Source organism: Phyllostomus discolor, chromosome 4 (assembly GCF_004126475.2).
Source record: "Phyllostomus discolor isolate MPI-MPIP mPhyDis1 chromosome 4, mPhyDis1.pri.v3, whole genome shotgun sequence".
In the NCBI taxonomy this organism is placed as follows: Eukaryota; Metazoa; Chordata; class Mammalia; order Chiroptera; family Phyllostomidae; genus Phyllostomus; species Phyllostomus discolor.
Window position 1 is genome coordinate 43,324,218 of NC_040906.2, and position 27,119 is coordinate 43,351,336.

Consider the following 27,119-nt stretch of genomic DNA (forward strand, 5'->3'; position numbering starts at 1 on the left):
TACAATGGGGAGAACCAGTAATAAATGGCAATGGGTAAACTGGACAGCTTCATGCAAAAGAATGAAACTAGACCACTATCTTACACCATACACAAAAATTAACTCAAAACATCTATCAAAATATTTTATTAAAAAGTTTTAATGTAAAATGTTATTTATGTAATCATAACCATAAAATATCTACATATACTTAGCTCCTTTCATTTTTAACAGAGTAAGAAAATCCCAGAAATTGTAATGTTTGTATACCAAATCACACTCTCTTCCACTTACTAGGGTTCACTGAAAGCATATGTTCAACAACCCACCAACTTTCTCCTTGCAGAGTAACATTTTAGACATTTAAAGCAGATGAAGCACTTAGGCATAAGAAGAAATTAAGGAAGTGAGTACTTATATTACTCAATCTACAAATTTCCAGTATACATGTAAGAGTTGACCTCAATATTACCACATACCAATTGTCAATCACCATGGCAAGAGACAGACAAAATTCTAGCTCTGAAAATAAGGATCAAATACTTATTTGCTAAACTCTAGGGATCACACACTCTCTCAAATCCATTCATCATTTTATGCCCAATTTTAACAGCCTTGGTTATCACTCAGTGCTAGACTGAAAACAGCAAATTTTAAGAGGGAAGGCTGGTGGAAACAAGCATTTCAACAGCAGGGCTGATCCCCAGACAACAGGCAGTTATGACGGAACCATCTATTCCATCACTGAAGTCATTCCATATCAGTTTCTAAATAGCCACTACCCCTCAGACTGCCAGTTGCATCCTCACCACTGCTCCGGATTCAATCCTGGGATCCCTCAAATCCTCCCACAATGCACCATCCACAAAACTTGCTTTTCCTCTTTTCTTGCTTTCTTCTCCTGTGGCTTGATGACATTCTTTAGTGTTATGTTTATATTCCTTTCTCATTATCTTTTTGTGTATCTACCATCAGTTTTTGCTTTACCATTATGATGAGTCTCATATATATCTCATATGTGTATATATATATGATATATGTATACAGTTTGTGTATATATGATATATGTATATAGTTTATATATACATATACTTATATATGTGTATATATACACACACATATATAAACTATATATATAGTTTATTTTAAGTTGACAGCAACTTAAATTTGAATGCATCTTAAAAGGGACAAGGAATTTCTGGCATGGCAAGGGGCCTCCAGAACCTTGCTCCAGCTCTGCAGCCAGCCTCCAGTGGGTTCTGTCAGTGTCTTTTCTATACTGATAGTTAAAATGGTCCAATAAGTCTATGATATACATTTTTCCCATTTTAACATTTCTGAAATCAAAATCCTTTTCAAAATAGAAAAAATGGTGGGTCACAACTTTATAGCATTTCTAGGGGCACAAAAATGCCACTCATAACCAATGGTGGCTTAGAATCAACAACATAGGGTATGCTGAATATCATCCTTTATTAACCACAGTAAGAAGCCATAGCCAACAACTGAGGAGAAGTCAGGTGTAAGACTGAAAAAAAAAACAAACACAACTCAACATAGCATTCTGGCTCCATTTTACACAGAAAGACAAACAACATGAAACTCCAAACATATTCTCTTCCATGTACCATTTTAAGAGTGGAAATCAAGGACCAAGTTGGATACTTTTAATTACCTTCAAAGCCATCATTATCAATGTCACCAAGATTAACTATAGACTCCCCAAATCGTGCAGCATATTTGTCACTTCCAACAAGCTCTGTCTCCATTTCATTCATTGCTGCTCCCTAGACAGAAAAGGGGAGAAAGGTGTCATTATAACACTCCCTGACAACTTTACACATGATTTACTGTTGTAATTGGATATGGATTTTTCTAATGCTTTAAACAAATTGGACAAACTACAGACTGAGCTTTAGTACACATATCTCAGTTCAATTCAATAAATATTTATCAAGTATATGCAACACATAATAGTATGATTAGAGCTCAGAGGATATAACAAATTGTCAAACTCATGATCTCTAGCTTTGAAAATCCAATAAATCATTTTGATAACTCAATTTAGCAAATATTGAGTTCCTACTGAAGGCACTGCACTGTGCAAAGAACGAACTGGTGAAAGGGGACAAGGCAGTGTGTTTATATAACATACTTCCTTTCCTGAAGAAGCCCAGAGCTGCAGCAGGGGCTAAGCACAAGTATGTGGATGACTTAGAAGTACAGACTGCTTTGCAATATGAAGAAACAAGGAGAGCACATATAATTTTGAGAGCTAGGAGAGATTTCATAAATGATATTCAAGGTGGTACTGAAGGATGAGCATAATTGGGATATACAGAGAAAATTACCAGCAAAACATGAATTCCAAAGGATGTGGCTACACTGAAGTGTATGTATAATAAACGAGGCTAAAAAGGTGAGATTGGGGCTTTGTGGGGTGGGACAGTGAATGCTGTGGGGGACTGACTCTCAATTTAGAGGACACGAGGAAGCCACTTAAGGTTTCTGAGTTGAGGAGTGATGCTACTGAAGCTGGCCTTCGGAACCTTTTCCCAGCAGTAATGGGACACAGATTGGTCCACTGCTGTCTCTGAAGTTAGAAGATGAGTTACAATAAGACAGTCAATAATGTCGCAATAACAGCTACGAGACCTTCTACACTTTGATCATGTTACTCCCTTGTAGGGAAAAAAAAATTCATGCTACTTACTCGTCATTGACCCTTTATCCCTTCTCAAATAGGCTGCTCATGACTCCTTAAACACAAATACATTCTCCCCCTTAGCAAGTGCCCTTCACCTTTTACTTTCCAAAAACAATAGGAAAACCCCTCTACTTATTTTGATCCCACAGAAATGCCTAATTTAAAGAGCAAAAGGCAGAAGCGATTCCAATGAGAATGAGCAGGTACAGAACTAAGGAAACTCAATGGCACTGAAGTTTCAGGGGAGAGTTTCCAAAAGTAGTAATCACTCTTCTTTAAGCATTCTCCAGTCACTGAAAATGATGACCAAGAATTCACTGGGGGCCCACTGAGATCTACTTCAGTAGAAGTAGGTGGAAGCCATATTCATTGAAGTACCATTCTTTCTTGAGCTCATTCAAAAACAATTACTGAGCACCCTGTCCAGGACTCTTTCAGGCCCTGAGGAAACAGCAGTAAATGAGACAGCTGATCCCTTTCCCCCACAGCGCCCATGTTCCAATAGATATTAGCAAGCCAAACTAATAAGTATATACCACAATGCCTTTGTAGCAGTGCTTAGTGCCTTTTTAGAGAGGTATAAAACAGGAAGTTAAAAAGGAACAAAGGAATAATCTATGCTAGAGCAGGTTTCCAAAGCTGAAATGAACTATGGAAGTGGTGCCTCAGGGCAGGAGTGAGGAAAGCACAAACGGGCAGACCTGTGGGTAGGGCATTCATCTCAGGTCCTTCAAGTAAAGGAGCTCCACTCTTATCTGTTTTCATATTGGGATTGCTTAGATTTCAATGGGAGAAAAGGGTCCTATATTGCCTTAGTTCAGGTAAATATGCTGTTGTTTAAACTATTCTCAAAAAGTATAATTGAAAGAGAAGGGGAAGAGAAGTATGCACAATGAGGATGTAGCTAGTATAACACCTACTCATTCATGAGTAGGGAAATATGAAATTATCTCTGCAAGAAAAAGTAGTAATACCTGATATCACGTTAGTGTGATATGATCACTTTGTAGACACTATGCTTTTACTGTTAAGTTTAAACTGAAACACAATCTAGAAAATTCCAATGTGTTTTGGAATTCCAACTGCTCTACATCTGGAACCTTCAGAATCTCTCAGTTTCATAAGACTATGTCCTCTCCTAAAACTTAGAAAGTTTAGTCTGGTGCTTAATATAAAAATTTATTAAATACTGTAAGACCATTGATTAAATAAGGTTACAAACACCTTCGTGAAACAGATTTTACTTTGTTGAATTCTGACTGAAAATTCAGTGCCTTAAAAATGAACTAATGTTCTCACAAACCAATTCTTGCTCTAAATCAAAAGCAGGCCAAAAAGACCTCATTAAGGCCCTTATGAATTCTTTGCTTTGATTTAATGCCAAGAAGATAAACTGGCAAGACAAGGCCAGCAGAACTTTTTTAATTGACCCGTCAAGGATTCAGTTTCTACTTCAAAATATTCCCCATAATGAAAAACTCAACAATAAGCAGCAATTATGTATTTCTATAACTATTATACCCACTTTGGAATAAATTATGTCAATTTTATATTCTCATCAAGAGTATAATCTATATTAACTGTGCAAATTAACATTTTATGAAAACATGTCTTGCCCTGACCAGCATGGCTCAATTGGTTGAGCATTGTCCCACAAAGTGCAAGGAGGCTGGTTCAATTTCTAGTCAGAGCACAATGCCTGGGTTGTGAGCCAGGGCCCTGGTTGGGTTAGGGCTCAAGTGAGGGGCAACTGACTGATGTTTCTCTCACACATGGATGTTTCTCTCCCTCCCTCCCCCTCTTTCTAACTAAATAAATAAAATCTTTAAAAAATGTCTTGTTTCCAATGGTCAAATCAAGAAATTGAAATTTTCATATTTTATTTCTGCTTTTAGTAATGTTTTATAATTATTAAATTATATATAGGGACATTCACTGCAATAAGAAATCCACATTTTGTGGGACATAAATATCACTCTTTCACATTAGCTTTCTGTCATAATAAAAACTGAAGGAAGCTTCACGTGTTGGAGGGAACATGTAACAACTGTGAACTAACGCTAGAACAACTGATCTCATACTTCTGGAATATCAAAATTGGATAGCTTCCCATTTATGGCCATGTTCCATTTCATTTTTAGAGCATCAATACAATACCAGAATTTTTACTTTATCAGTTCAATAAACCTATAGTCTCAGAACTCTAGAATAAGTACCAAACATAATCCCATAGGTGGCTCCCAGTTCTGGGGTCACCAGACTCACCCAGCCGGGGTTGATGTACACGAACACTCTTCCTTCTTCTCTGATGATGCTCTGCATAGGAGCCCCCACGAGAAGGTCGGAGAAGCCATCTGCGTTGAGGTCCACCGCACAGACAGAAGCGCCAAAATAAGAGCCAAGCTGCTCCAAAGCAAACCAGATCCAGTTGTTGAAACAATAGTAGGGTTATTTCCAAAGGCCCTCAGTGATAACAAATGTAGAGACATATTACCTTTTTACCTTTCATTTCATATAAGATACTTAGTCCTTTTTCATCAATGCTGAATATGTATGCCTGCAATTAGAAAAAGATTTAGAAAAGGTTCAACTGCTATCCCACTAAAAAAGTCTTTATTTGGTCAAAACATTAATTTTTATGACTCGTAATTGCTTTAATGTATTTTTTGAAAACGCTTTTCGTAGTGATACCACCGGTTTAGGAAACCACATTCAGATTAGCATGCCTTCTCTGCACAACTACCTTCCTGGGACCTACCTTGTGGATCCCCAAGAGGGAGCACAGAAAGCATGGTGAACCTCACTTTCAAAGTAAGGCTCAGAAAAATTGAGTAACATTTACACAACAATGGAACAAAAACTCAAACCGGAAATAACATCTTATTCTTTCTCCTCTTACCATACATGCACCTGCCTTGATTTCCCTTTAGCTGTAAACTTGTTAACCAATAAATATGCTCCCCCAACATCTTAAGATAGTTCTCTCCAAAACAATTTACTCATAAGAAAGAAAAGCTTCATTTGACTTATGTAAATTTCCTTAAAGCTTTTCTGCTAAAGTTTATCTAAAAGCCATATAACTTTCAGCAACTCCACTAAATGTAGCACACGTCTCATCATAGCTAGCTTTCATTCTTTGGATTCTTGCAGTTCCTCCTTGAATATCTCCTTCTGTCATGCAATGTATTTGAACCCTTGTAAAGAAATAAATATAAAACTGTAGTTCTTACTTTTCCAATCTGTTCATGTTGAGGAGCTCCTCCAACTACTTCGGTAGTGTCCCTACTCCGAAAATGACCGGCTCCTACTGAGTACCCTTCAACACAAGGGAAACAAGTGTGAGTGAAATAGACTGCAATGTGTAAAATATATGAATTATCGTACAGCCACTCAGAGTTAAATGGGACTGAATACAAAACGACTACACTGAACAGTTCTAAGAATATTCAGCATAGCAATACATAAAAGTGGTCATTCATTATATGCTTTAAGCAATTATTAATGTGTGTTATGAAACTAGTCATATGGCTTTTTATTTTCAAGTCCTGGAAATCGAAGGTAGCACCTTTACATTGGGTTTGTTAGTCTCGGCAGTATCAGGACATTCAAGCTTCTAGGATTACAATGGAAATATTTTAGAGTGTATAAAATATGATACTTTAAACTTTAAGTAAAAAGTTTCCTAAATCATAACTTTTTGCCATAAAATCTTCCTATTGTGATAACATATTATGATGATACAACTGGGAAAATATTTTTATTTTATTCTGTGATGAAAGGCCTAACATTGAGTCACATTTTGTAACATGTGAAGATATCCTTAACATGTGAAGATATCCTTCAACCATAAGTAAATGTTGATGGTAAATAAATTCCCTTTGTTTGAAAATGAATTCCTTCTGTTTCAATGGAAAAATAATACTGACTTTTCTTATAATTTTTTTCTGGGAATAGGCTGCTCTCATTTGAAGTACATATGGTTTCAGCAAATCTGTACTTTCTAAAAAATTATAGGAAAAGCATTCCTTTTCCTATAACAGGGGAATTAATGCAGAAAAATCTTGTGATTCTGCTGAAACACAGACTATAGAGTATCCCACTCATTAAACAAGAATAAGAATAAGAAGATAAAAATAGTTAAGCTCTGGGAAATATTCTAAGAACGTAGGAGGCAAAGGTCAGTGAGCTGTTTTTAGACCTGTAAGCCTCACAATGTTACCCATTGTGTAGACTGCTGTGGACCATCTGATTTTGTCAGTTCTTTAAGGAATGATACTCACTCACCGTTACATAATTAAATGAGATAATTCATGTAGAGTGCTTGCGTAAGTTCCTTGGATATGACAAGTACTCAATAATGCTATCTTTGTAATAATCAGTGGACTACATAAAGATACAAGCTTGTGAGTGTTTTACTGCAGAGAGTACACGCTTCGCAGTAAACGAGCAGCTCCAGTTTAAGAGTTAGATATTGATGGTTGTAGTTATATACGTAAAATATGCAGTTAACTAAAGCTTCAGTATTGTAGTCTTAAACAGACAAACTGTTTTTTAATGGCCACTGGCCATTTTAATCTTTTGAAAATACAATTTCACTTACTTAGAATTACTAGTACCTGTAAGAAAGAGTCAAATTATAGTTTGAGTTTGTCAAATTTGAGTTTGTCAAACTGTTACAGTACCTAAGTAACTTCCAAATTTTACTTGATTGTTTGTGTCTAAATAAGCCTTATATGTATTTGTAGTTATATTGTAGACAAAAATAGAGCCAGTCCAGTAAGATGATCCTGGAGCTCCCATCACAATTAAATCCTGTAAGAAATAAATAAGTTATCATTACTTAAAAGTTTAATCTCACCACCCCAAACATCTTCCAGATATACATTTTAAGTAACAATGACAAGAATGTATTTTTTGTAATAAATTTCTGAAGTCTGAATATTTTATGAATTTAAAAACACATCAGGGAAATAAAAAGCCAGAGAAGCTAGCTAATGAATTTTCACCTAAAAGTAGAATCACAGAAGAAACTCTGAAACTCTCACTTAACACTCATCAGTAGACTCAGAAATCAAAGGCAGAACTACTGAACACTAGAGTAGGCTTTCAGGAGAAAGGCAATGTGGTTTCCATTAAAGTAAATCATATCTGCGTAATTCATTAGTGCACATTACAGGGATAATCATGTTTTGCCAAAGAGTAAAAAGTAGACTTAATTTATTTCAATTTGCAAAAAGTTGTTAACTAGTTTCCTTAACAATGTTAGCTCAGAAAAAGACCGATGAAATTTGGGGTGTATTTGATTACAAATATGAATTTAGAAAAAGGAAACAGGGAAGGCTGGAATGAGCAGACAGTTGTCTAATAATATATGAAAACTTTCAGCGTTCAAACCTATTTAACATATTTCTAAATTGCCTCAACAATCCTGAACTCAAAAAAAAGGTCGATTTAAATCCTGAACTTAAAAAAGGTCAATTTAAATAATACACTAAAGAAATCATTACTGTTTTTTTTTTACATAGTAGGTAATAGTTACAGAAACTGTTAACCCAAGGCTTGATACAGACTTTCTACATAGATTCAGAAGAAAACATTCACAAATTCATAATTGATGTTTAAGGGAGACTGGGAACTTGGAGGTTGAGTACAACTGTGATCTTCCACTGGGAGACACAGTGTTACTTACTAGAGCGGGAGAAGGAATACTAGTGTTTGGGAATATATCTGATTTAAGAGGTTAAGTTCTTGAATTTCCCAATTCTCACAGTTTTAATGAAAAGTGTGAATTTATATGCTTCCTTGCTCCCTCAACAAGTAAAAATAACATACTTAGATATTTTCAATGCATAAGTTAACAAAATAAATAACTACAGCTACTTTTAATTTATTTTAAATCCTTGATGAAATAATATTCTGTAGTATAGACTTTTCGTTGATCTTGTGGGGCAGAGCCATCTAATATTAATATTTTCTTAAAATATATGTGAAATATTGACTGATAAAAATAAACCTGCAATAGTGAACTTCCTAATTTAAGAAACATTATTCAGATGTTGCAAAGCTTTTACTCTAAAGAATAACATCAGTCTTCTAAGTCTTCAGAAGAATTAAAATTCTATATGTAAACATTCATAGCAGCTCTTTTTGAACTATTACCTCTGTGTAAAAACTAGATATTCCAGCTTGACATGATGCAAAATTTTCTCCAAACTTTTTCACAAAATCTAAAATGAAGTAGAAAAAGAACACTTCAGGATTTCATTGAAAATCATGCAGATTTTGTCTATTTTTATCTTATAAATCCGAACAAATACAGACCATTTAAGGTCTATATTTTACACTACCTCATTTTTAAAATAATAGTAACTTTGATTAAATTTAAAACCACAAATGTCTTCCACAGTAACCTTCAAACTATCCCTTTGAAAGAGCATAAAGATACTTATCCCTGCCTCTTTTTTGTGGGAAGAACATGTAGAATACACTCAAAAAAATTTTAAATGAGTGTCTAAGACAGGAGTCCAAGTTTCCATTCAAAATAGGCTTCCGATCCTTGCCAGGGTGCTGCTGGTCACTGAGGCAAATCTGGTGGATCAGCAGGGCCAGCACCTCCCCCTGCATCCCTGAGAAGCTCTGCAGTGAGGCCTGCCTGGTGAGGATGCTCTGCAGACACATCTCTGGCTCTCAGCAGGGGCTTCTGGCGCATGTGGCTCCAGGCAGCCGTCTAACTGCCCCCCAGCTCTCTCTCTCTTTTCTTGCCACTAGGGCTGAATGCTGGGGTGGAGGTGACTAGGCAGGACGCCAATGAGAAAAATGTTGTAATGGAGGCTCCTCACTCTGCCACCAACCAGTTCTTGACCAATGATAGAAAAAAGAGAAGAAAAAGCATTCACAGTAGTGACTACTGCCCATATTAATTTGTAAATAGACACTTGAGTGTGGGCCCCTTCTGCTACCAGAAGGCTGAAAGATTCTGAGAAAATTGCATGATGTCACTGCGTCAGAATTTTCTCCTCTGTAAAATGAGGGCATTTGGCTCAATTGCCAAAATGTCTTCCACATCTAAAATTCTATTAAGTCTACTGTCTAATTTCACTGTTTTCAGTACATGCAACCACCAACCAGGAACCACTATCTAAAGTTTAACACATTTCATTCCAACATTCTTTTATAGTTTCCCCCCATTTAAAAATTCAATAGAAAAAAAATAGGCTTCCCAGATTTTGCACAGCCGAAGGTAACAGACTAAGTCAATATCTGTGTGGAGATAGAGGGTCTCTCATTACAAAGCCCCCACGAATGGATGGATGCTTTTGAAATTTGCTATGGAGACAAAGCTTTGCTCCTCCTGAAAATCTGACAAAGTAAACCTCTATGAAAATAAGAATCAGGATGCCATCTTTGCTCTTTGGTTTTGCCAACAAGAAAATTTAAATACATTGCTAAGTCATTTCTAAGTACTATACTGTGTCATGATTTTTCCCTCCTTTTCATATCTTCCCTGGTCCTATCTTTTTCTATTTTTATAAATTTCCCCATAATTTTAGGTGCCTGATGTTTATGCCATCATGAAATTTTAGTGAATTTGCTCAGCTAGGCATATCTGAGCAAAAATCAAAATTCTATTGTGAAAATGTTTCAAAGCATAAACCATAAACCAGTAAGAAGAAGATAATAAACATGCAGAAACCTAGACTGAGTTTTACCCAATTAAGAATTTAAAATTCACCTTGCATCTTCTTGACATCCAAAGATAAGTCAGGAATATATATGAGCTTCTCCATGACATCAAATGCCAGAGCAGAAATACCCCAATATTAATGGAGTCAGTAACTGAATTTACTTACGTGATCAAACTTTTGTCCTATAATGCATTTTCTTTAGAGACTGGGGTAATCATTTTGGTTAGAAAAGTTGGAAACTGGAATGTATATATATTTAATGCTGAGTTTTCCAAAAACATGTTTGAAGAATTTGTTTTGCTGCAGATATGATTTTTAGAGCTCTGTTGACGTTCACCCTGAACTTCTTCCAATTCAGTTGCTTTGTTTATGTCCTAGCTCTACATGCATTAATGCTACCTACACATGGTCTAGAATTTTTATAGGAAAACCTTTCAAACTTAAGATACCAACCTTTTGCTGCTTTAAGAAAAGCATGTGAATTTGAAAAAAGAGACATAGTAAGTGGAAAATATTTGATTCCATTGTTCTTGAATCTTTCAAATATTCTCTGCAGCTAAAGGTAAATAAAGCAAGAAAGCTAAGCAATTTCCTTTTTTTGACCAGACTTTTCAATCTTATTTCATGATTTTAAGTGTCCTATATTTGCTCAGCATTTGACTCACTTATACTGAATTGAAAATGCATTTAATGCAAAAGTGGGTAATTATCAACTAGATTCTAAAATTATTCAAATTAAACTATAAAATTTCCTAAAAGCACAAAGTATATTTATGAAAACTAATACTGCAACTGAGTAAAAAAGGAAAGAATGATTTGAGTAGTTGAAAAGAACACAGCTATTTCAAAGATACCCTCCCCATGTATCTAAAATTGAGAATAATTTTTTAAAGAATTAAGTCATTCACTTGTTCTTCTTGATCCAGTTAATATAAATATCATCTTACCTTGATAACATGGAGCGATCCTTTTGCTCAGTTCTGCCCGTAAATCAGAAGGCATTCCATAACAAACACCCGTGGGGAGCTTATTTTCATTCTTTATATAAAATATATTTTTCCATCTATGCCCACAAGTCTGAATAAAACATAAAAGTAGACCAAGTGATGTGAAAGTCTAAATAGCTGGTTTCTGGTTTCTGGTTTCATGATGTGATCAGTGGACCAATCCCAATAACCTACCACGATGGATCCATTTTCTCCTGGCTGTCTGGAAAGCGTGACTCCCAACCACTGATTGTCTCTTTCTCCCAAACAAGTCTTTCCACAAGGTTCTCCACCAGGGCTACCTACAGCATTTGAAAACAATGTTATCATCAGTTACCTTGAAAGCTGGGTTATTCCAGGCAAACAGAGGAAATGAACACATCACACTTATCCCCAGTGTTTTTTTCCTTCAACCATGTGTAAAATGTCATCTCCCGCTTCTCTGTCACCTTATATTCAGTGCACGACATGGGAGTAGCTGTGAGTTACTCAGTGCCAACTCATCTTCTCATGAAGAGGTTTTTATTCATAGAAACGACTGCATTGTGAAGAGGTAGTCTTGAAATAGAGATAACTAACCAACTGGGAGGGGAGAAGACCAGTTTACACCAACACAGGCTGTGCAAATACAGTGGCAGTGAATAATGCTTCACAAAACATTTCACACCTTTGCTTTGACCATTTATGTAGCATTGTTGGCTACATTATCAGAGCACTTTTTAAGATGGTTCTTGTATTGAGACATTAAGAATACAAGACAATAAAAAAGAGTATGGTCTTTGACGCTGAAATCGAAGTTTGTTGAAGCAGAAGGTGATGACTAAGCGTGTGGAAATCAGCAGTGTATAATTAGCATGGTAATAATTACTAGCATTAAAAACAAACTTCCCTACAGTTTGTTAGTTGATTTGACTGTGCTCAACAAAGAAAAAGACCACTTGAAAAAACAGATCACTTCAATGGTAAATAAAAAACTTCAAAAGACACTTTGGCAAATGTGTGAATAGCCAGAAATCCCAACAGTAATAAAATATTACTCATGGGCATTACAGTGATCCTAAACTGTACAAGAGAAAGTAATCTACACAGTGACAACTTTTTTCTTCCGTTAGAGTGACTTCTTTGTTTTGTAGCTAGGGCCCTTGTATTAACATGATTTCAATAAAGTGATTTTAGGGGAGAATAAGATATTGTATCTTAAGATTCCTTTTGCTATTTGTATTTTACCCTCCTCTGCTGCCACGTCACAGTCCTATTCCACCTGAGCCTAATTCCAAAGGCAGGGAAGTACATTTGCACTAATTTGACTGAAAGAATGTGGAACTTGGGTTTGCTGCCTTCACTTGGAACACTGGTCACTGGTACCAAGGTTCCACATACACTTCTAGGAACGTCTCTAAATCAGTCACTGTCTCCTCCTGTAGCCTTGACCCTTAGACACAGCTTCCTGGGCAAACATCTCTACGCATTTCTTCTATGAACATACCAAAGTCTTCTAAATTTACAGTCACTCAGGCAATGAAGCGGGAGAAAAATCAAGGACAGGAGAGGAAGGAGGTCACAAATAACATATCACTATGAAAATGTCATGTAACATAATGGACACTTCCTTTCATCAAAATTATATTCAGTATTTAGAAACAAATTTACTAAGATGCCATCTTAGAAATTTTTAGAGATGCCATGCAAAAAATGTAAAAATAGTAAACATACAATAGTTTAGAACCATATAAATTGCTTCAGAAAAATGGCCAAAAAGTTTTTTATGTGGAAAAGTAGTGAATTGTTCTTGTCTGTTTCTTGGCTGAGTCTTTGTAAAATTTAAAGTGAAGATAAGAGACACTTGTCATTAAACTGTTTTCTGGAGAAACAGATGATTCCACACTGTATCCTTGATTTCCTTTTAGCTCCACCAGGTGACATCCCAATGTCGCCACTGCTCGGAATCTCACGCCAAGGTTCAAACATGTCCAAAGCAATGGCACTTCCCTCAAACATGCCCTCCATGTCTCAGTGTCTCTCAGATCTTAGGGACTTATACCATGGGTCCCCTGCCCTCCCCACACTGCCCCACCCCAGAACTTCCCAGGCCTTCCGCCGGAATTACACCAGCTTTCCTGCTTCCTCGGCTGGCAGGTGGCAGATCACAAGACTTTCTCAGCCTCTATAATGGAGGGAACCAATTGCAAATCTCCTCACAGTTAGATAGACAGATGGATAAATCTACCTACCCATCCCATTGGTTCTGTTTCTCTGGTGAACCCTATACATTATTTATTCACAACTATCCTGCTTACTTCCAAGGCTTAGTAAATAAGGGCCTAATTCATTCTGACCAGTCCTACGTCTTGTTCGTTATTAGCCCAACATGTTGCCAGGCAATGTATGCTGAAAATGGAAGGTCAATAAATAAAAAACAATACAAAACTTCGACTGGGGTTTGGTTTGACTAAGTACCTTCTATTTGTATTTTGTATCTTAATTTGAAATGTGGGTACGTACACAGGAAAAAGGAAATTCCCAAAACAACAAAGTCATAAACAATTATCCTTCCACATAATGAAACTGATTCCAGTAAGTGAACGCACAGACTCACACCCACACAGGTTTCTCCCTTTCTTCCTGAACACCTTCAGCCGGCCACGCTAACACTTTCAGCATTGGTCAGAAGACAGGATCAGTTCAAAGTCCCCACTACCGCTCTGAGTCTTTTCTTAATTTCCAGGAACTTTTTTTTTAAACCATTTTCTTTGTAGTGCCTGCAGAACCTTGGCAGAGAAGTAAGACCTTCTCCAGAACTGTTCCTTAAACTTGCTCTTAAGTCCACTCCTTTATCATGGGGTTTCGGCCTTAACTGGACATCAGCGTCACCTGGGGAGAGTTCTGACAAATGCTGACAGCTGGTTCCCATTCCCAGAGGCTCAGATTTGATTTGTCTGGGTTGAACCCAGACATCAGAATTGTCTGAAACGCTCCCTGGGCAGTTGTATTGTGCAGTTGGGCTCGTGGGCAATTGTTCTCCAGTGTAAATAGTTATGCCTTTTCCTATATTATAGCACACTGGAAAAGAATCTACTTCCTTTGAAAAATAATAATCATACCTTTTTGTCCTCCTTGGTTTCAGCTAGATAATGAAATGGGATATCAAATGTTAACAAAATTTTCTTCATGTGGAAATCCAGTCTTTCTAAATTGGCCAGAAATGATGATTATTAAAACTGTCATGAGAAAGCTAATTCTCATGAATCTCCCTGACAGACATCATAAATAAACTCAGATTATGTTTATATTTCACCTAAATGTCATGCTAAAATCATTTATAATCTGGTTTTCAATTTAGCTCATATATTACTAATCTAAACTCTTAGTAAATAAAATCAGCTTCATAATTGAAAAAGCACTTTACATGGTTTAACACAAAAGAGTTCAGCAGAAATTAACATGTGACAATTTTCCATGCTTTTATACAACTAGAAGGACTAATTCCTCACATAGTTGAATGCATTTTCCCAGTAGGCATTAAAAATACAAAGCCGTATAAAAACCACACCCCTTATTCTAAAAACTGAAGCCCATCTTTCTCTTTTGTTTTTCATTTGGGGAAGAACATATAAAGATGTATGCTTACCACTTCCATTTTTTATTCCCATCTACTGATTCTGAATTGTAGACACACATGCATATAGATGTGAATAAGCAGTAATTCTGATAGAGGAATATAAAGGATGTTAGTACAAAGTCAATTAGGTACAGGGTTTTTTTTATCGCCCCTTTTAGTTGTTGTAATTCCTTAGTGTCGCTGTCCCAAGTGCCAGGGGCAGACACTCATCTCGAATGTCACCTCCATGAGGGCAGACACTTCGCTGACCCTGGCACTCCGGCAGCACAGAGCAGGCCTCACGTGGGGAAGGCAGGAAGGAAAGGTGCATCTGCTGAGGGAGGGAATTCTGAAGCACAGCATATCACCACAAAAACCCTTTCCTACACTTACTGCTCCTTTACTGCAGCAATTTTCAACCTTTTTCATCCTGTGGCACATGTAAATTCATTACTGAAATTCTGCAGCACACCAAAACATATTTTTTTGCCAATCTGACAAGAAATAGGTATAATTTGATTCATTCACACTGGACAGCTATTGTTTTGGCTGTTGTCATTTTCTTTTGACAATTTAAGGTGTGACACACTGCTGATTTGAAAATTGCTGCTTTACTGCAAAAATTTCACCAAAATCTCAGGAATCTAAGCTTTGGAGAGCTCTTCTTCATTCACTACTATTCTTCCTTCTCTTTCAAAAGACTGCCTTAAGTTTTAAGACAGTAACAGATGGTCTGATTGGAAACAGTATTTACAGGTTTGAAGGTCTTTACGAAGTGGGATGGATATGTGAGTAGGACTATTTAAAACACAGGTGGCAAACACAAGGTCCTCAACTGGGCCAAATCTAGCCCTCCATCTTGTTTCTGCCCGGCAGCAGCACTGAGCTCCTTGCCCCTAGTTAAGGAGTAGTTACATGTATACAGTCCTAAAATTACATTTGGCCCTTTGAAGGCATCCGCAAGACTGATGAGGTCCCTGGTGGAAATGAATTTGACACTCCTGCACTTGAAGGCTGCTGGGGCCATAGGAGGTGCCTATCTCAGAGCCTTTGTGAGAGAATTATGGGAAGTAAATGAGATGCATGTGAAGCTCTTGGATCAGAGCCTAGCAGAGAAAGCAAAGAAATGTTATGTTAGTTGATGTTAACATTATTATTATTTTAAGAATCAATCTAAACACATGATTAAACTGTACATATGTCATGGCCTATCTCCTCCCCCATAAAATATTTGGGGCACATTGCCGTCGTCAGGTTTTATCACACACATTAACTCATTCAATTCTCACAGTAGCTGCAAAAGACTACCTTATCAATCCCATTTTCCAGATGAGAATATTGAGTCTCAAGGCAATAATATAATTTCCCCAAATCCTTGCGGCTGGTAAATGGAAAAGATTAGAATCAAAAATTTGTCAGAAACAGAAGATCTGTTGCTTCTCACTACTCTATAGTAAATACATAAAATAGAACTCTACAGTTATTCCAGATGTATGAATTAGCTGAAATTCATAACCACTTTCTAATTTTTTTATCAGAAAATGTGTAAAATATCACAAATATGCCCACAGGCTGCACAGCCAACTCTACAGTGTTCAAGACAAATGTCATTTACTTGGCCCCTCTCTTGCCCTGCCCTTTTCCTCAATTTACATCAGTTCCTTATGTCTTGGCATTTCCACTGAAGCAAGACCAAAGGAAAAAATCAGACTCCAAGTTCTTCTTTCTATAACTTGTTGACAGCTTGAGTGAACACCCTGTGGGTAGGAGCCCCTGGGACTTTTGGATGTAATGACAACTTTGGTTTATCTGCCTGTGGTCGTGCTGTGACTTCCCCATTGCCTCAGACATTCAATTGGGGTGCTCAGTCTGGCATTCTAGCTGCTAAGACAACATATGTATTTATGTGATCTTTCAAAACATATGATGTAATTTCGAGTTTCAGAAAAGTAGTGAAAGTCCTTACTTCCACCATACTTTTTTTTTTAAGTTGAAGTTCTATTCCATTGAAAGTTCTATATGTTTCAAACTCTGCCACTCTTTTTCTTAATTAATCCTGAAAAAAAGACTCTTGTTCTAATCTATGTTATATAAAGAGGCATTCATTCAAGATAGCTTTGTTTGGAGAAATAGTAATTACTGGGTGAAAATAATTATGTAATTCATTCCTCTGCCTAAATTAAGAATATTAGAAAACCATGTGGGATTCAAGGTGAAAAAAGCAAGTTTAACTATGACAAGATTATAAGACCTACCATTGCAGGGTTATGAAGATTACAGAAAACTTATGTCTATTCCTACAAGACTGCCTGGCAACTAATAGGTGCTCATTAAATGGTGAATCCTTCCCTCCACGTTATGTTGATTTGGACTACACCAGCAGGGGGAGCTCACAGTACTGAGAGATTTGATCAGCAGCCTTCAGCTCTTTCAGCCAAGTGGCCCCTTCTTTTAGTTTTTCTTATCAAACCCTAATAACCATTACATCCATTATATTATGTTTACCATATTAAACTATTTAAACTACCTATGCATCTGACAAAACGTGGTGATGTTTCTAAAAGATAACAGTGATGTTTATGAATTCAACAGAAATATCAATTTTGAGTAGTAAAGAGTAAAATACTCAAGTTTCAGAGGTGCAACGGGACACGAGAGCGCTAAACTTCCAAACCACAGTGTCTAGCTTGTCTACTGGGAAACAAGAGTCAAACTATCCAAATAAACATCAAAATTAGAAGCCATTTCTCAAAGTATTTTCTTTCTGAGAAAAACAGGTATTGAAATGTCATATTCTTGGATTTCCTAGCCAAAATCTGATAATGACAAATAATCACACTCAATTTATGTGAGGTATAGTTCATATAATCATAGGCCTGGAAAAACCATCTATTTCAGTCCTCTTTTTTCGTTTCATTTTATTGTTTATACTTTTTTAACTTTATAATTTTTTGTATTTACTTGACTGTGTTCATAAAGGCGTTCAACCCAGAGGAGTGGTGCCAAGTTTAGTGGTGCCATTTCCTATCACCAGGCCTTAGAACTTGGGAACCCCAGGTCGCCAGTGAGCTCGGTTCTAGGTTCAGGGACTCTTGTAGGGATCTGACGTCCAAATGTTTTCAAATTGCTGCAGAAAACCTGCACAACCTTTTTACTGACTAGAGCAGATAAATGGGCCACAGCTGATCAATTTGGTGACCATTATTTAAAGAGAGACCATTGTCTTATAATAATTGCTAATGTTTATTACATTTCCTATGTACAAATCATACTTGTAGTGCATGTGAACATATATATTAACTCATTTAGTTTGCATCCCATCCCTGTGAGTAGGTATGACTATCATTATCCCAATGTTACATATAGAAAAGCTGAAACAAAGGCAAATTAAGCATCTTGCCCCAAATCACACCCCTAATTAGTGGAGGAAAAAAGAATTCAAACTCACCCTGTCAACCATCATCTATAGTACCTTACAATGATCTGCTATTAATACTTTTCCCTGATAAGCAGAAAAAGAACCCAAATGTTGACATTATTAATAATCCTACACTAATTTTATTTCTATAATAAACCTACTAAGATAATAACATTAATTCCCAACATTAAAGAAACAGAAAATTTTCTACTTCCATTGTTCCCAGTTCATCTGTTGGTCTTAAGGATTCATTTGAAAAACTATCACTAATATATGAATACAATTTTGAATGTCTTAAGGAAAACATAAAAGTCTAAACAGAAAAAAATCCAGGGAAACCTGCTCTCACCTCATGCTAAGTAGTCAATATTGAAGTTCTCTGCTTGGTTTTAGAATTCACAGGGTAGGACGGAGGATATTGGAAAGACAGCCTGGCTTAAAAATACCTAAGAGAAGTAACTATAGGTCAGGGAGCATGTGGCACTGTCCTGTAGTGGTGGAGGATCAGACTGAGATGAAGAATTACAGGTATTGGAGGACCTCTTTCAATCTGAGGATTAAAGGATGAGATAAAACATTTCAGAGACAATGACTGCAAACAAAATCTAATGAATACTAGAAAACTTTCACAAGAATGCTTCACAAGAAAGCAAAGAATGGTATCAGGGTGAAGTAGACATACAAGGATTTCAAAACAGAGGGTATACCTGGAAAGAGTCTTCTACGTAGGCTATCTTCTACTTCACTCATTACTTCCCATAAAAGAGATGTGACAACTAAGTCCACATGCTTACTTTTTCTGAAAATTTCATTGTAAATGACAGAATTTCATACAATTAATATAAAAAAGATTTCCTATTTTTGAAAATTTTTGGAGCTAAACTCAGAGCATCAGTATAAACACAGAAGTGCTTTTCTCAAAATCTCTCCTTAGGCTTCCATAATGCCACATTAGCTGAGTCCCTTGCCACTCCTTTGCCTTCTTTTCAGTCATTTTTTCAGGCTCCTCTTCTCTTCCCAGTGGTTCTCAATCATGGATGAACACTGGTATCATTTGGGGACCTATGGAGGATCCTGATGCCCTACTAAGAATTCTGCACTTGATTCCAATGTGCGTTTTGGGGGAAATGGGTTCTACGCCACAGATCCCCAACAGTGGCTGGGTGTCCTACATTCAGCTCAATTCTGACACTATCTATTTGGAGACAGCATCAGATCAACAGGTTAAGGGCCCAGTCCTACAAGACCACTCTCTCCCCAACCCTCACACTCATACACTTCAAATGCCAATTACAAGTCCAGGCTGTCAAGTGCTTCTGACCAATTGACTACAAGATTCTAGCTACTCTTTCCTTTGGCTTGACTAATTTGCTAGGTTGACTCACAGAACTCAGAGAAACGTTTTATGTATTACAACACCAGTTTATTATAAAAGGATGTAACTCAGGAATAACCAGATGGAATAGATGCCTAGGGCAAGGCATGGGGAAAGGGCTCAGAGCCTCCATGCCCTCCCGCTCTGAGCATGTAACTCTCTCAGAAACATCATGTGTTCACTAAACCCTGCCCTTTGTTTTTTTATGGAGGTTTCATCAGATAAGCATGCTTGGTTAAAATTCTGGCAGTTGGCAATTGATTCAACCTCCAGCCTCTTCTTCCATCATGGAGGTCATGGGGATGGGACAGAGAGAAAAGCCTACAAATCACCTAGTGCTCCCCTAGTAACCAGCCCCCATCCTTAAGTGGGGTCCAAAAACCACCTCATTAAAATGACCAGAGTGGAGGGAATTTCAGGGGAGAATGGGAAGGGTTTACAGGAGCAAATATAAAGGACACATGGACAAAAACTAGGGGGTGGGGTGGAAATGGAAGGAAGGTGGGGAGGATGGGTGGGTGGGCTGGAATGGGAGTAAAGGACAGAAAACTGTACTTGAACAATGATTAAAATAAAATTTTTAAAAAAAGTAACCAAAGATATCTTTGTCTCTTATCCCTCAGGAAATTCCAAGGGTTTTAGGAGCTCTGTGCCAGAAAGAGGGTCAAAGACAAAACTGATACTTCTTTTTATAAATCACAATATCACACCTACCTAGACTCATCCCCAGAAATTTGGGAAGTGAACCCTGGCATTGTTAAAGTTATGCAAGAGAGTATAAACAGCAGCCAGAGTTGAGTAGCATTGCTCTAGCCACTTCTCAATAGTAGCACCCCCTGGGATCTATCCTGGGCCCTTCGATCTTTTCAGCATAGAGATTTCCCAGATTAAACTCATTAACTCCTGAGCCTTCATTGCCATCTCTGTGTCAATTTCCTTCAGCTCTGAATGGCAGGTGCAGACCTCTCCCACCCACCTGCCCCACACCTGCAACTGATTACTAGATATTTACTTCTGTCTCACAGGACATAGCAACATCATCCATGCAACAGCCCAAGTCAAACCTTCAGTAACACCTTTGAAAACTTCTCTAAATAGGTAAAAGTTAAAACATACATTCTTTATATTAATAATTCACACATGAAGCAGACTGGGTTGGAGGTCACATATGAGAATCAACTGTGGAATTTTTTCTAAACCTTCCTTTCTTCTGTGTGTGTGAATGTATTGTTTCCCTCTTGGGAAACCAATTTGTGTTTGAATTGCAACCCAGGAGGGAAGAAAATAAAACTTTTTTCATCTCTCTCTCATCACATCCTGATGAATTTGTCTTTTAAACAACTGCTGAATTTCTGATTTTACACATTTTTACTGACACTGTCTTGACCCATTTCCTACAAAACATTCACTACTCCACAACCACACGTATCTGTCTAAAATGCAGCTCTAATCCTAATCATGTCACTTCCCAGCTTCAATCACCTTGGGTCAAATTCACAATCCTAAAAAGAGATTAGGAAGTTGTACCCAAAATACCTCTTCCACCTACCATCCACTGCACTCTCCACAGTCCAGCTGTGTGCGTGGTTCTTTCAGTTCAAAGACACCATGCTCTCAAGACCTCAGGGCCTTCGTGCCCACTCTCCTCTGTCTGGCACCTTTCTCGCAACCTCTTCCTCTAACTCACTCCTGATTTTTATTTAGTTCCCTTGAACAGCAATTCCTGAGGAAGACATCACCATTTTATCTTAACCCAATTAGATCTCCTCACCATACCTCCCTACAAGTAACCTAACAGACTGTGAATCCTGGGGCAAGGACCTGGTTTCTTTTCTTTGTCCAGGTTCTGGCCCTTCTTCATCCTTTGACAAATGACTGAACAAATGACCCACATGTACAATGGATTACCATACCAGACCCTGGAACTGTTGCCAAGGGAAAATTACTTTTAAGTCACTAGGAGTATTACCCCAAAATCTTAAACTTAAGGCAAAAAATAAAATGCATTTAGAAAACCTAACCTCTCAAATTAAGTGGAAACCATTTTTTTCAGATGGAGTTTAGGAAATTGCTGGACATAGGGAACTTAATTCTCTTAATATTAGTTTACTAATGAAGCTCTGTCCTGATTTTCTGTATAATTACCATAACAACCTATGTTCAGGGATGATTTTTCAGGATGACCTGTCTGTATCAACTCAGCTTCACAAGCTACAATTTAAAGAATAGCGCACATGAAAAAGAAAAGTTATTGAGAGCATAGCTGAAGTTTCAACACCGAGGGGTTTGCCTTTTCATGTTAAGCTATTCATTCCCGCACATCAGGCAGAAGTGAGAGTAAAGTCATCATTAGTTTAACTATGCGATGCTAATTGACTTAACCTCTTCCAAACAGGTTATGTAATATAAACCAGGAGGCTGGCTAAAGTAATATAGTCTTCAGAAAGACATCTGAAGGGGAATAATGATGACTAATGTGTGACAGACCATTGTTCTTTCCAGTAAGAAAACAGAGGCACAAGCAGGGATCTTACAGGCCTAGCACCTGTACAACACTGGGTCTGGAAAAGAAAAGTGAAAGTCCTATCTGTTTATGCAGAGACAGGGGAAAGCACCTGCTAAAAAGTCAGTGTTAGTTTATTCAGGAAAGTTATGTTTCTTTAGAGCAGTGCTGTCCAATAGAAATATAATACAAGCCACATATAAAATGTTTAATTTTATTGTAGTAACATTTTAAAAGTAGAAAAAAGTTAAGTGAAATTAATTTTAACAGTATATCTTATTTAATACATAAAATATTTAAATATGTGATCACTACTAATTTTAAATATTTATTTCAACAATGTAATCAGTATCTAAAAAATGAGATACTGTATTGTATTTTATTTTTTGGTACTGTCTCTGAAGTCCAGGACGTAGTTTACAGTACAGCACCCCTCACAGTAAACTAGCCTAGTTTCATGTGCTCAAGAGCCACAGGTGGCTACTGGCTATTGCATTGGGAGGTATAATGACATAACTCTAGATCTAGTAGCCAAACAGGTGTGTGTGAGTGAGTGTGTGTGTATGTGTGTGTGTGATGCTATTAGTGGCAACTCCAAAGTAATAAAAGATCTTAAATGTCTTTTGAATAACCAATTAAAGACAATTCTTAAAGTATAATTTTATTATGTTCTAATTCTTTGCATATTGGTAATCCATGGATGGCCTATGGTTAATATAGTAGTGGAGTCCTTAGTTGCGATGCCTTATTTTAACAACCATCTGCTGTCAAATTTTCTTTGTAAAAAGCCTCAGCAAGGATGCAGACTGCGAGTGGAAAAGCAAATGCACAAGCGGCAATCACTAGGGCCTCCTCAGACATGACATCTCCCAGAACAAGGCTGGGCTCAGACCTTCCAGGTGGGAGACTATCTTGTGTTTGGTTCATAGCGGGAAGTACCAGTAGAAAGCAGAGACACTTCTGGGGCAGGCAGGGAGGTGGAGGAAGTGTGTTTGTGTGCAGGAGGAAAAGTACCTCTTGTATAATCATCAATTCACTTCACTGAAACGGTATCTTACTCTCAGCATCTAACAAACACCCTGAACACTCCAGATAAAGACTTGCTGCTCACTTTGGATTATGGCCACAGTAAATATACCACAGTATTTGACAACATTATCTGCAAAGGTGAGGGTAGCATAGGGGGGATTCCCCTTTTACGGGAGTTGTCTATCTGAATCAAACTTTGATCTGAAATTCTGACACCTACACACTAGTTGACGTGGACAGTATTTTGAATTATGCAAGAGATGGGCACCATTTTGAGAGACCTTTCAACTTCATCCCCTTGGTAACAAAGCCATTCCAAATGAAAGAAACTCCCTCCTGGCATGGCAGTTATACTTCAATCTTTTCTTATAAGATTGTTTGGTTTGACCGACAAGAAAATGTTTTCATTGTGTTTCACTTCAACTGGTACCTTTTAACTTACACTTTTAACTTTTTTATCTTTTCTTTTTAACCTGTATTGAATTTATTAGGCTGACATTGGTTAATAACATTATATAGGTTTCAGGTACAAAGTTCTATAGTACATCATCTGTATATTGTAGTGTGTGTTTGCCACCCAAGTCTCCTTCCATTACCATTTGTCCCTGCCTTACCCTAGAAGAGGGAAAAGGGAGATACACAATTTCTTTATAAAAGGGAAAGAAGATATATGTTTAAAACACTGCATGAAGAATAACTTCAGTCAATTCTTTTACAAATAGTCAAAGCTATTTCTACAGCTATTAGTGTTCCCACTAGTAATTGAACAGAAATCTTGTCGTCTGTTCTGCCTTTCATTTCAGTAAATGCCTTTTGTATTGTCATAAATGTCTTTGGCTTGTTATTTCTAAATACTCCTCTTATTCACCAGTCAGATTAATGACAATCAGAGTTTCACTTTGCTTTTATTCATCCATCTATCCAATAAAAATTCATTTAATTTGCATTTGTTGTACATTTACCATGTGCTTTCTCAGGATATTTCTGTAGTCGATCCCTAAGTCCCACATACCCAAAGCATATAGGTTTTCCTTCAATTTTGACAGGCACTATTATCTGAAATTTTATATACTGCTATGACAGCCTTCCAGTTAAAATCCAGACATCTAGAAATAGATTCAGTGCCCTTCTAGACAGGAATTAGGTGCTAGATAGCAGTAGCTATAATGAGATGAGTCAGGAAACTACGACAGGGCAACAGAAATGAAATGCTCCCTCCCTGAGGTCTCGTCAGGATCCTCTGGCAGATCAAGGTTGCCTGCTCTACTCCCTCATTCTGTATCCCACGCCTCCCTCATGCAATGAAAGTTATGATTTGCAGAATTATTCCAAATGGATAGGTCTATAAATGTATTGTGCCTTCCTAGTCTTCCTTTTGGGATGGAAGAGGCTTAATGGGAAGCATGCTACAGACAACTCCTAAACTTTTTTGGATGTTCTCTGAATTAAAAATAAAAGTTCCACTATATGCATATTCTACTTAAATTTATTCTAAATGAAGGGAGCCAGCTTCCCAATTTGAGAAAAAGCAAAGACTTCTATAGAAGAGAGTTAAAGGAAAAGAGTTTAGCTTATCTCAAAAGTTCATTGACAACAAATATAAATATGAAAAAGGTACCAACTGTAACCTTTTATTCACTACTTACAGATGATCCATCAGCTCAGCAGACAATATACTAGCCTGTTCACTTAATTTTATTTGCACTGAAGATGCATACATAAAAAGACAGGGCTTGCATTACAGACCCACGCAGACATGCCTTGGACAGGGGGTATTCCATCTTTCACTCACTAGCTGAGTAACCTTTAGAAGTACTTGCAACTCTCTGGGCTACAGAGTCTGCATATGTTAAGTAGGAACAATGCCACCTATGACCCAGGGGGGAAATTTAAGCAACATATACAGGAATGCCTAACAGTGTTTAGAACAAGACAGGTCGAAATTAATATTGGTTCCTCTCCCTGCTCCACTGCCCTCCCCCACCACCCCTGGCCCCATGGTGTCTCTGTAAAGCAAATTTGTGCCTGGCTTTGAAACATAAACTTTCTCCCCTCCCTCTGCAGAACATGTTCTCCATGTTATCACAAATCTAAGAAGAGATATTAAGAAATGAGTTCAAATAGAGGTATCCACTTAACATGAGAGTTTTGGAAGAGAAAACTTAACAATTATATGTGAAGCTTCATTTTAATTACATTAACAATGGGGATACCAACCTTTTCTGTGCTCTTCTTTTACACTTTATATTCTAAGTAAAGCCCTATCATTTTCTTTTTTAGAAAGCCCTCAGGCTAAATCACAGGATATGGAGTCAATTCCAACTGTTCTTCCTGCCCTGCCCCTCAGCCTGTTCCCTTTAACAAGGCTGGCAGGTCAAAGATGGAAGTAATATTCTTTAGTTTTGACAGCTCTATCCTGGCCTTAATGTGCTGAAACTTTAAAATGTACTCTACACATGGGGGACGGGGAGAGGAGAAGGTATAAGAAATTTTCCTTTACATAGTTTAGTCAAAGTTTTATCAGAGTACTGCAAATCACTGCTGTACCCAAAAGGGAGTAAAATACTGCCGGAAAGAAGGGGAATCGCTTTTATGTGAAGATGGTGTGGAGCTGAGTGAAAAATCAGTCACTTCAAACTGAAAATAATAGGCAACATGAGTTTTTGCAGGACTTGTGCTACCGTGGAGTCCACAAATGGGGGATGAGGGTCATTCACTACTGGTCCCAGGTCCGACTCACCTAACTGGAGCTGTTCGCAAGTCCGGTTTGGATTCTTTCCGATTCGGCATCTGTAAATCGCCCCCGGACTGACCACCGAAGCGTTGGAGAGCCAGCTGGCGGTGGGAGCCCCCACGATGAGCCTACAATTGAGAAACGTGCACGTGCGCATAGACGTGAGCTGTGCTGCCCACAGAACTCCTGGTTTCAGTTGACATGCATCTGGCATCAGGCCGGCTCCCCTTGCCTCCTCCTCCGCCCACTACCCTGAGCACCCAACCGCCCCCCGCCACTAACTCGCAGTTCCAGCGCCTTGTGCCAGACGCACCCCCGGCGCTGCCACCCCCAGATCAGCAGATCTCCAGCGAGCTAGGTATTAAAGTGTTTCCCTTCTGCCTCCCCCTGAGACGAAAGTTTGAAGGGGTCAGGAAACCCCTAAGGCACCATTCACTCCCTGCTCTGCCAAGCCGAGGGTGTCCGAGTCCCACTCCACTCACCATCGGTTCGGCCCGTGGCTGTGCAGCACCACCGAGTAGCCGAAAAGGGTGTTGGCGGTGCCTTGGTAAAGTAGCGCGCTCTCAGTGTCCACGTTGTAGGAGCGCCCGGTGGGGACCCCCAGGCACAGCAGCAGCATCACCGCCTCCTGGACGGTGGCCCTTCGGGGACCCGGCCCTCGCCTCGCTTCCTCAGCCATGCGCTCTCGGAGGGGAACATTCAACACCGAATGGCACAATCCCCGAGTTGTGCGGGATGAGACGCAGGCCAAAGGGAAGAAGGCCCCAAGAGAAGAGGCTCAGCGAGCCCAGTGCCAGCAGGCAGGAGGGAAGGAGGAAGGGAAGAAGGGAGGGACGGACGGAAAGAGGGAGGGGAAGTCGGCCCTCGGGCGGAGCAATCGGAGGCCGCCCGGGATGTAGTGCACCCGCCCGTAGGACCCCACGCCCGGTTTCTGCCGCAGGGAGGTGCGGATGTTCCCGCGCTCCTAGGCGCGGGCCGCTGGGTGGGGTCCCGGGTTTGGTGCTGAGGTGAGACTAGGTGCCGTCTACCCACGACCGGCGGCTGCAGGGGGCGCTGGGGGACCTCCGCTGCTCTATGCGCCTCCGGCGGGACCTCGCAGCCTCCT

General features: G+C 38.4%; 1 protein-coding gene across 2 annotated transcripts in view; it reads right to left on the minus strand.

The window, feature by feature from the left end:
* The window catches only part of ITGA4 (integrin subunit alpha 4), a 78,672-nt gene extending 51,702 nt beyond the window's left edge, over positions 1–26,970 (minus strand). The window contains exons 1-10 of one of the 2 annotated variants that reach the window (XM_028509976.2): positions 26,497–26,930; positions 26,021–26,142; positions 11,553–11,659; positions 11,319–11,448; positions 8,846–8,913; positions 7,369–7,498; positions 5,917–6,002; positions 5,181–5,243; positions 4,952–5,089; positions 1,655–1,766 (exon numbers count right to left, since the gene is read on the minus strand). In XM_028509976.2, coding sequence (XP_028365777.1) covers positions 1,655–1,766; positions 4,952–5,089; positions 5,181–5,243; positions 5,917–6,002; positions 7,369–7,498; positions 8,846–8,913; positions 11,319–11,448; positions 11,553–11,659; positions 26,021–26,142; positions 26,497–26,693 — 1,153 coding nt within the window. In that variant the 5' untranslated portion in view covers positions 26,694–26,930. Of the gene's footprint in view, positions 1–1,654; positions 1,767–4,951; positions 5,090–5,180; positions 5,244–5,916; positions 6,003–7,368; positions 7,499–8,845; positions 8,914–11,318; positions 11,449–11,552; positions 11,660–26,020; positions 26,143–26,496 lie in introns of those variants that run through there. The other variant, XM_036023223.1, reaches the window with a different exon arrangement.
* Between the last annotated feature and the right edge of the window lie 149 nt (positions 26,971–27,119).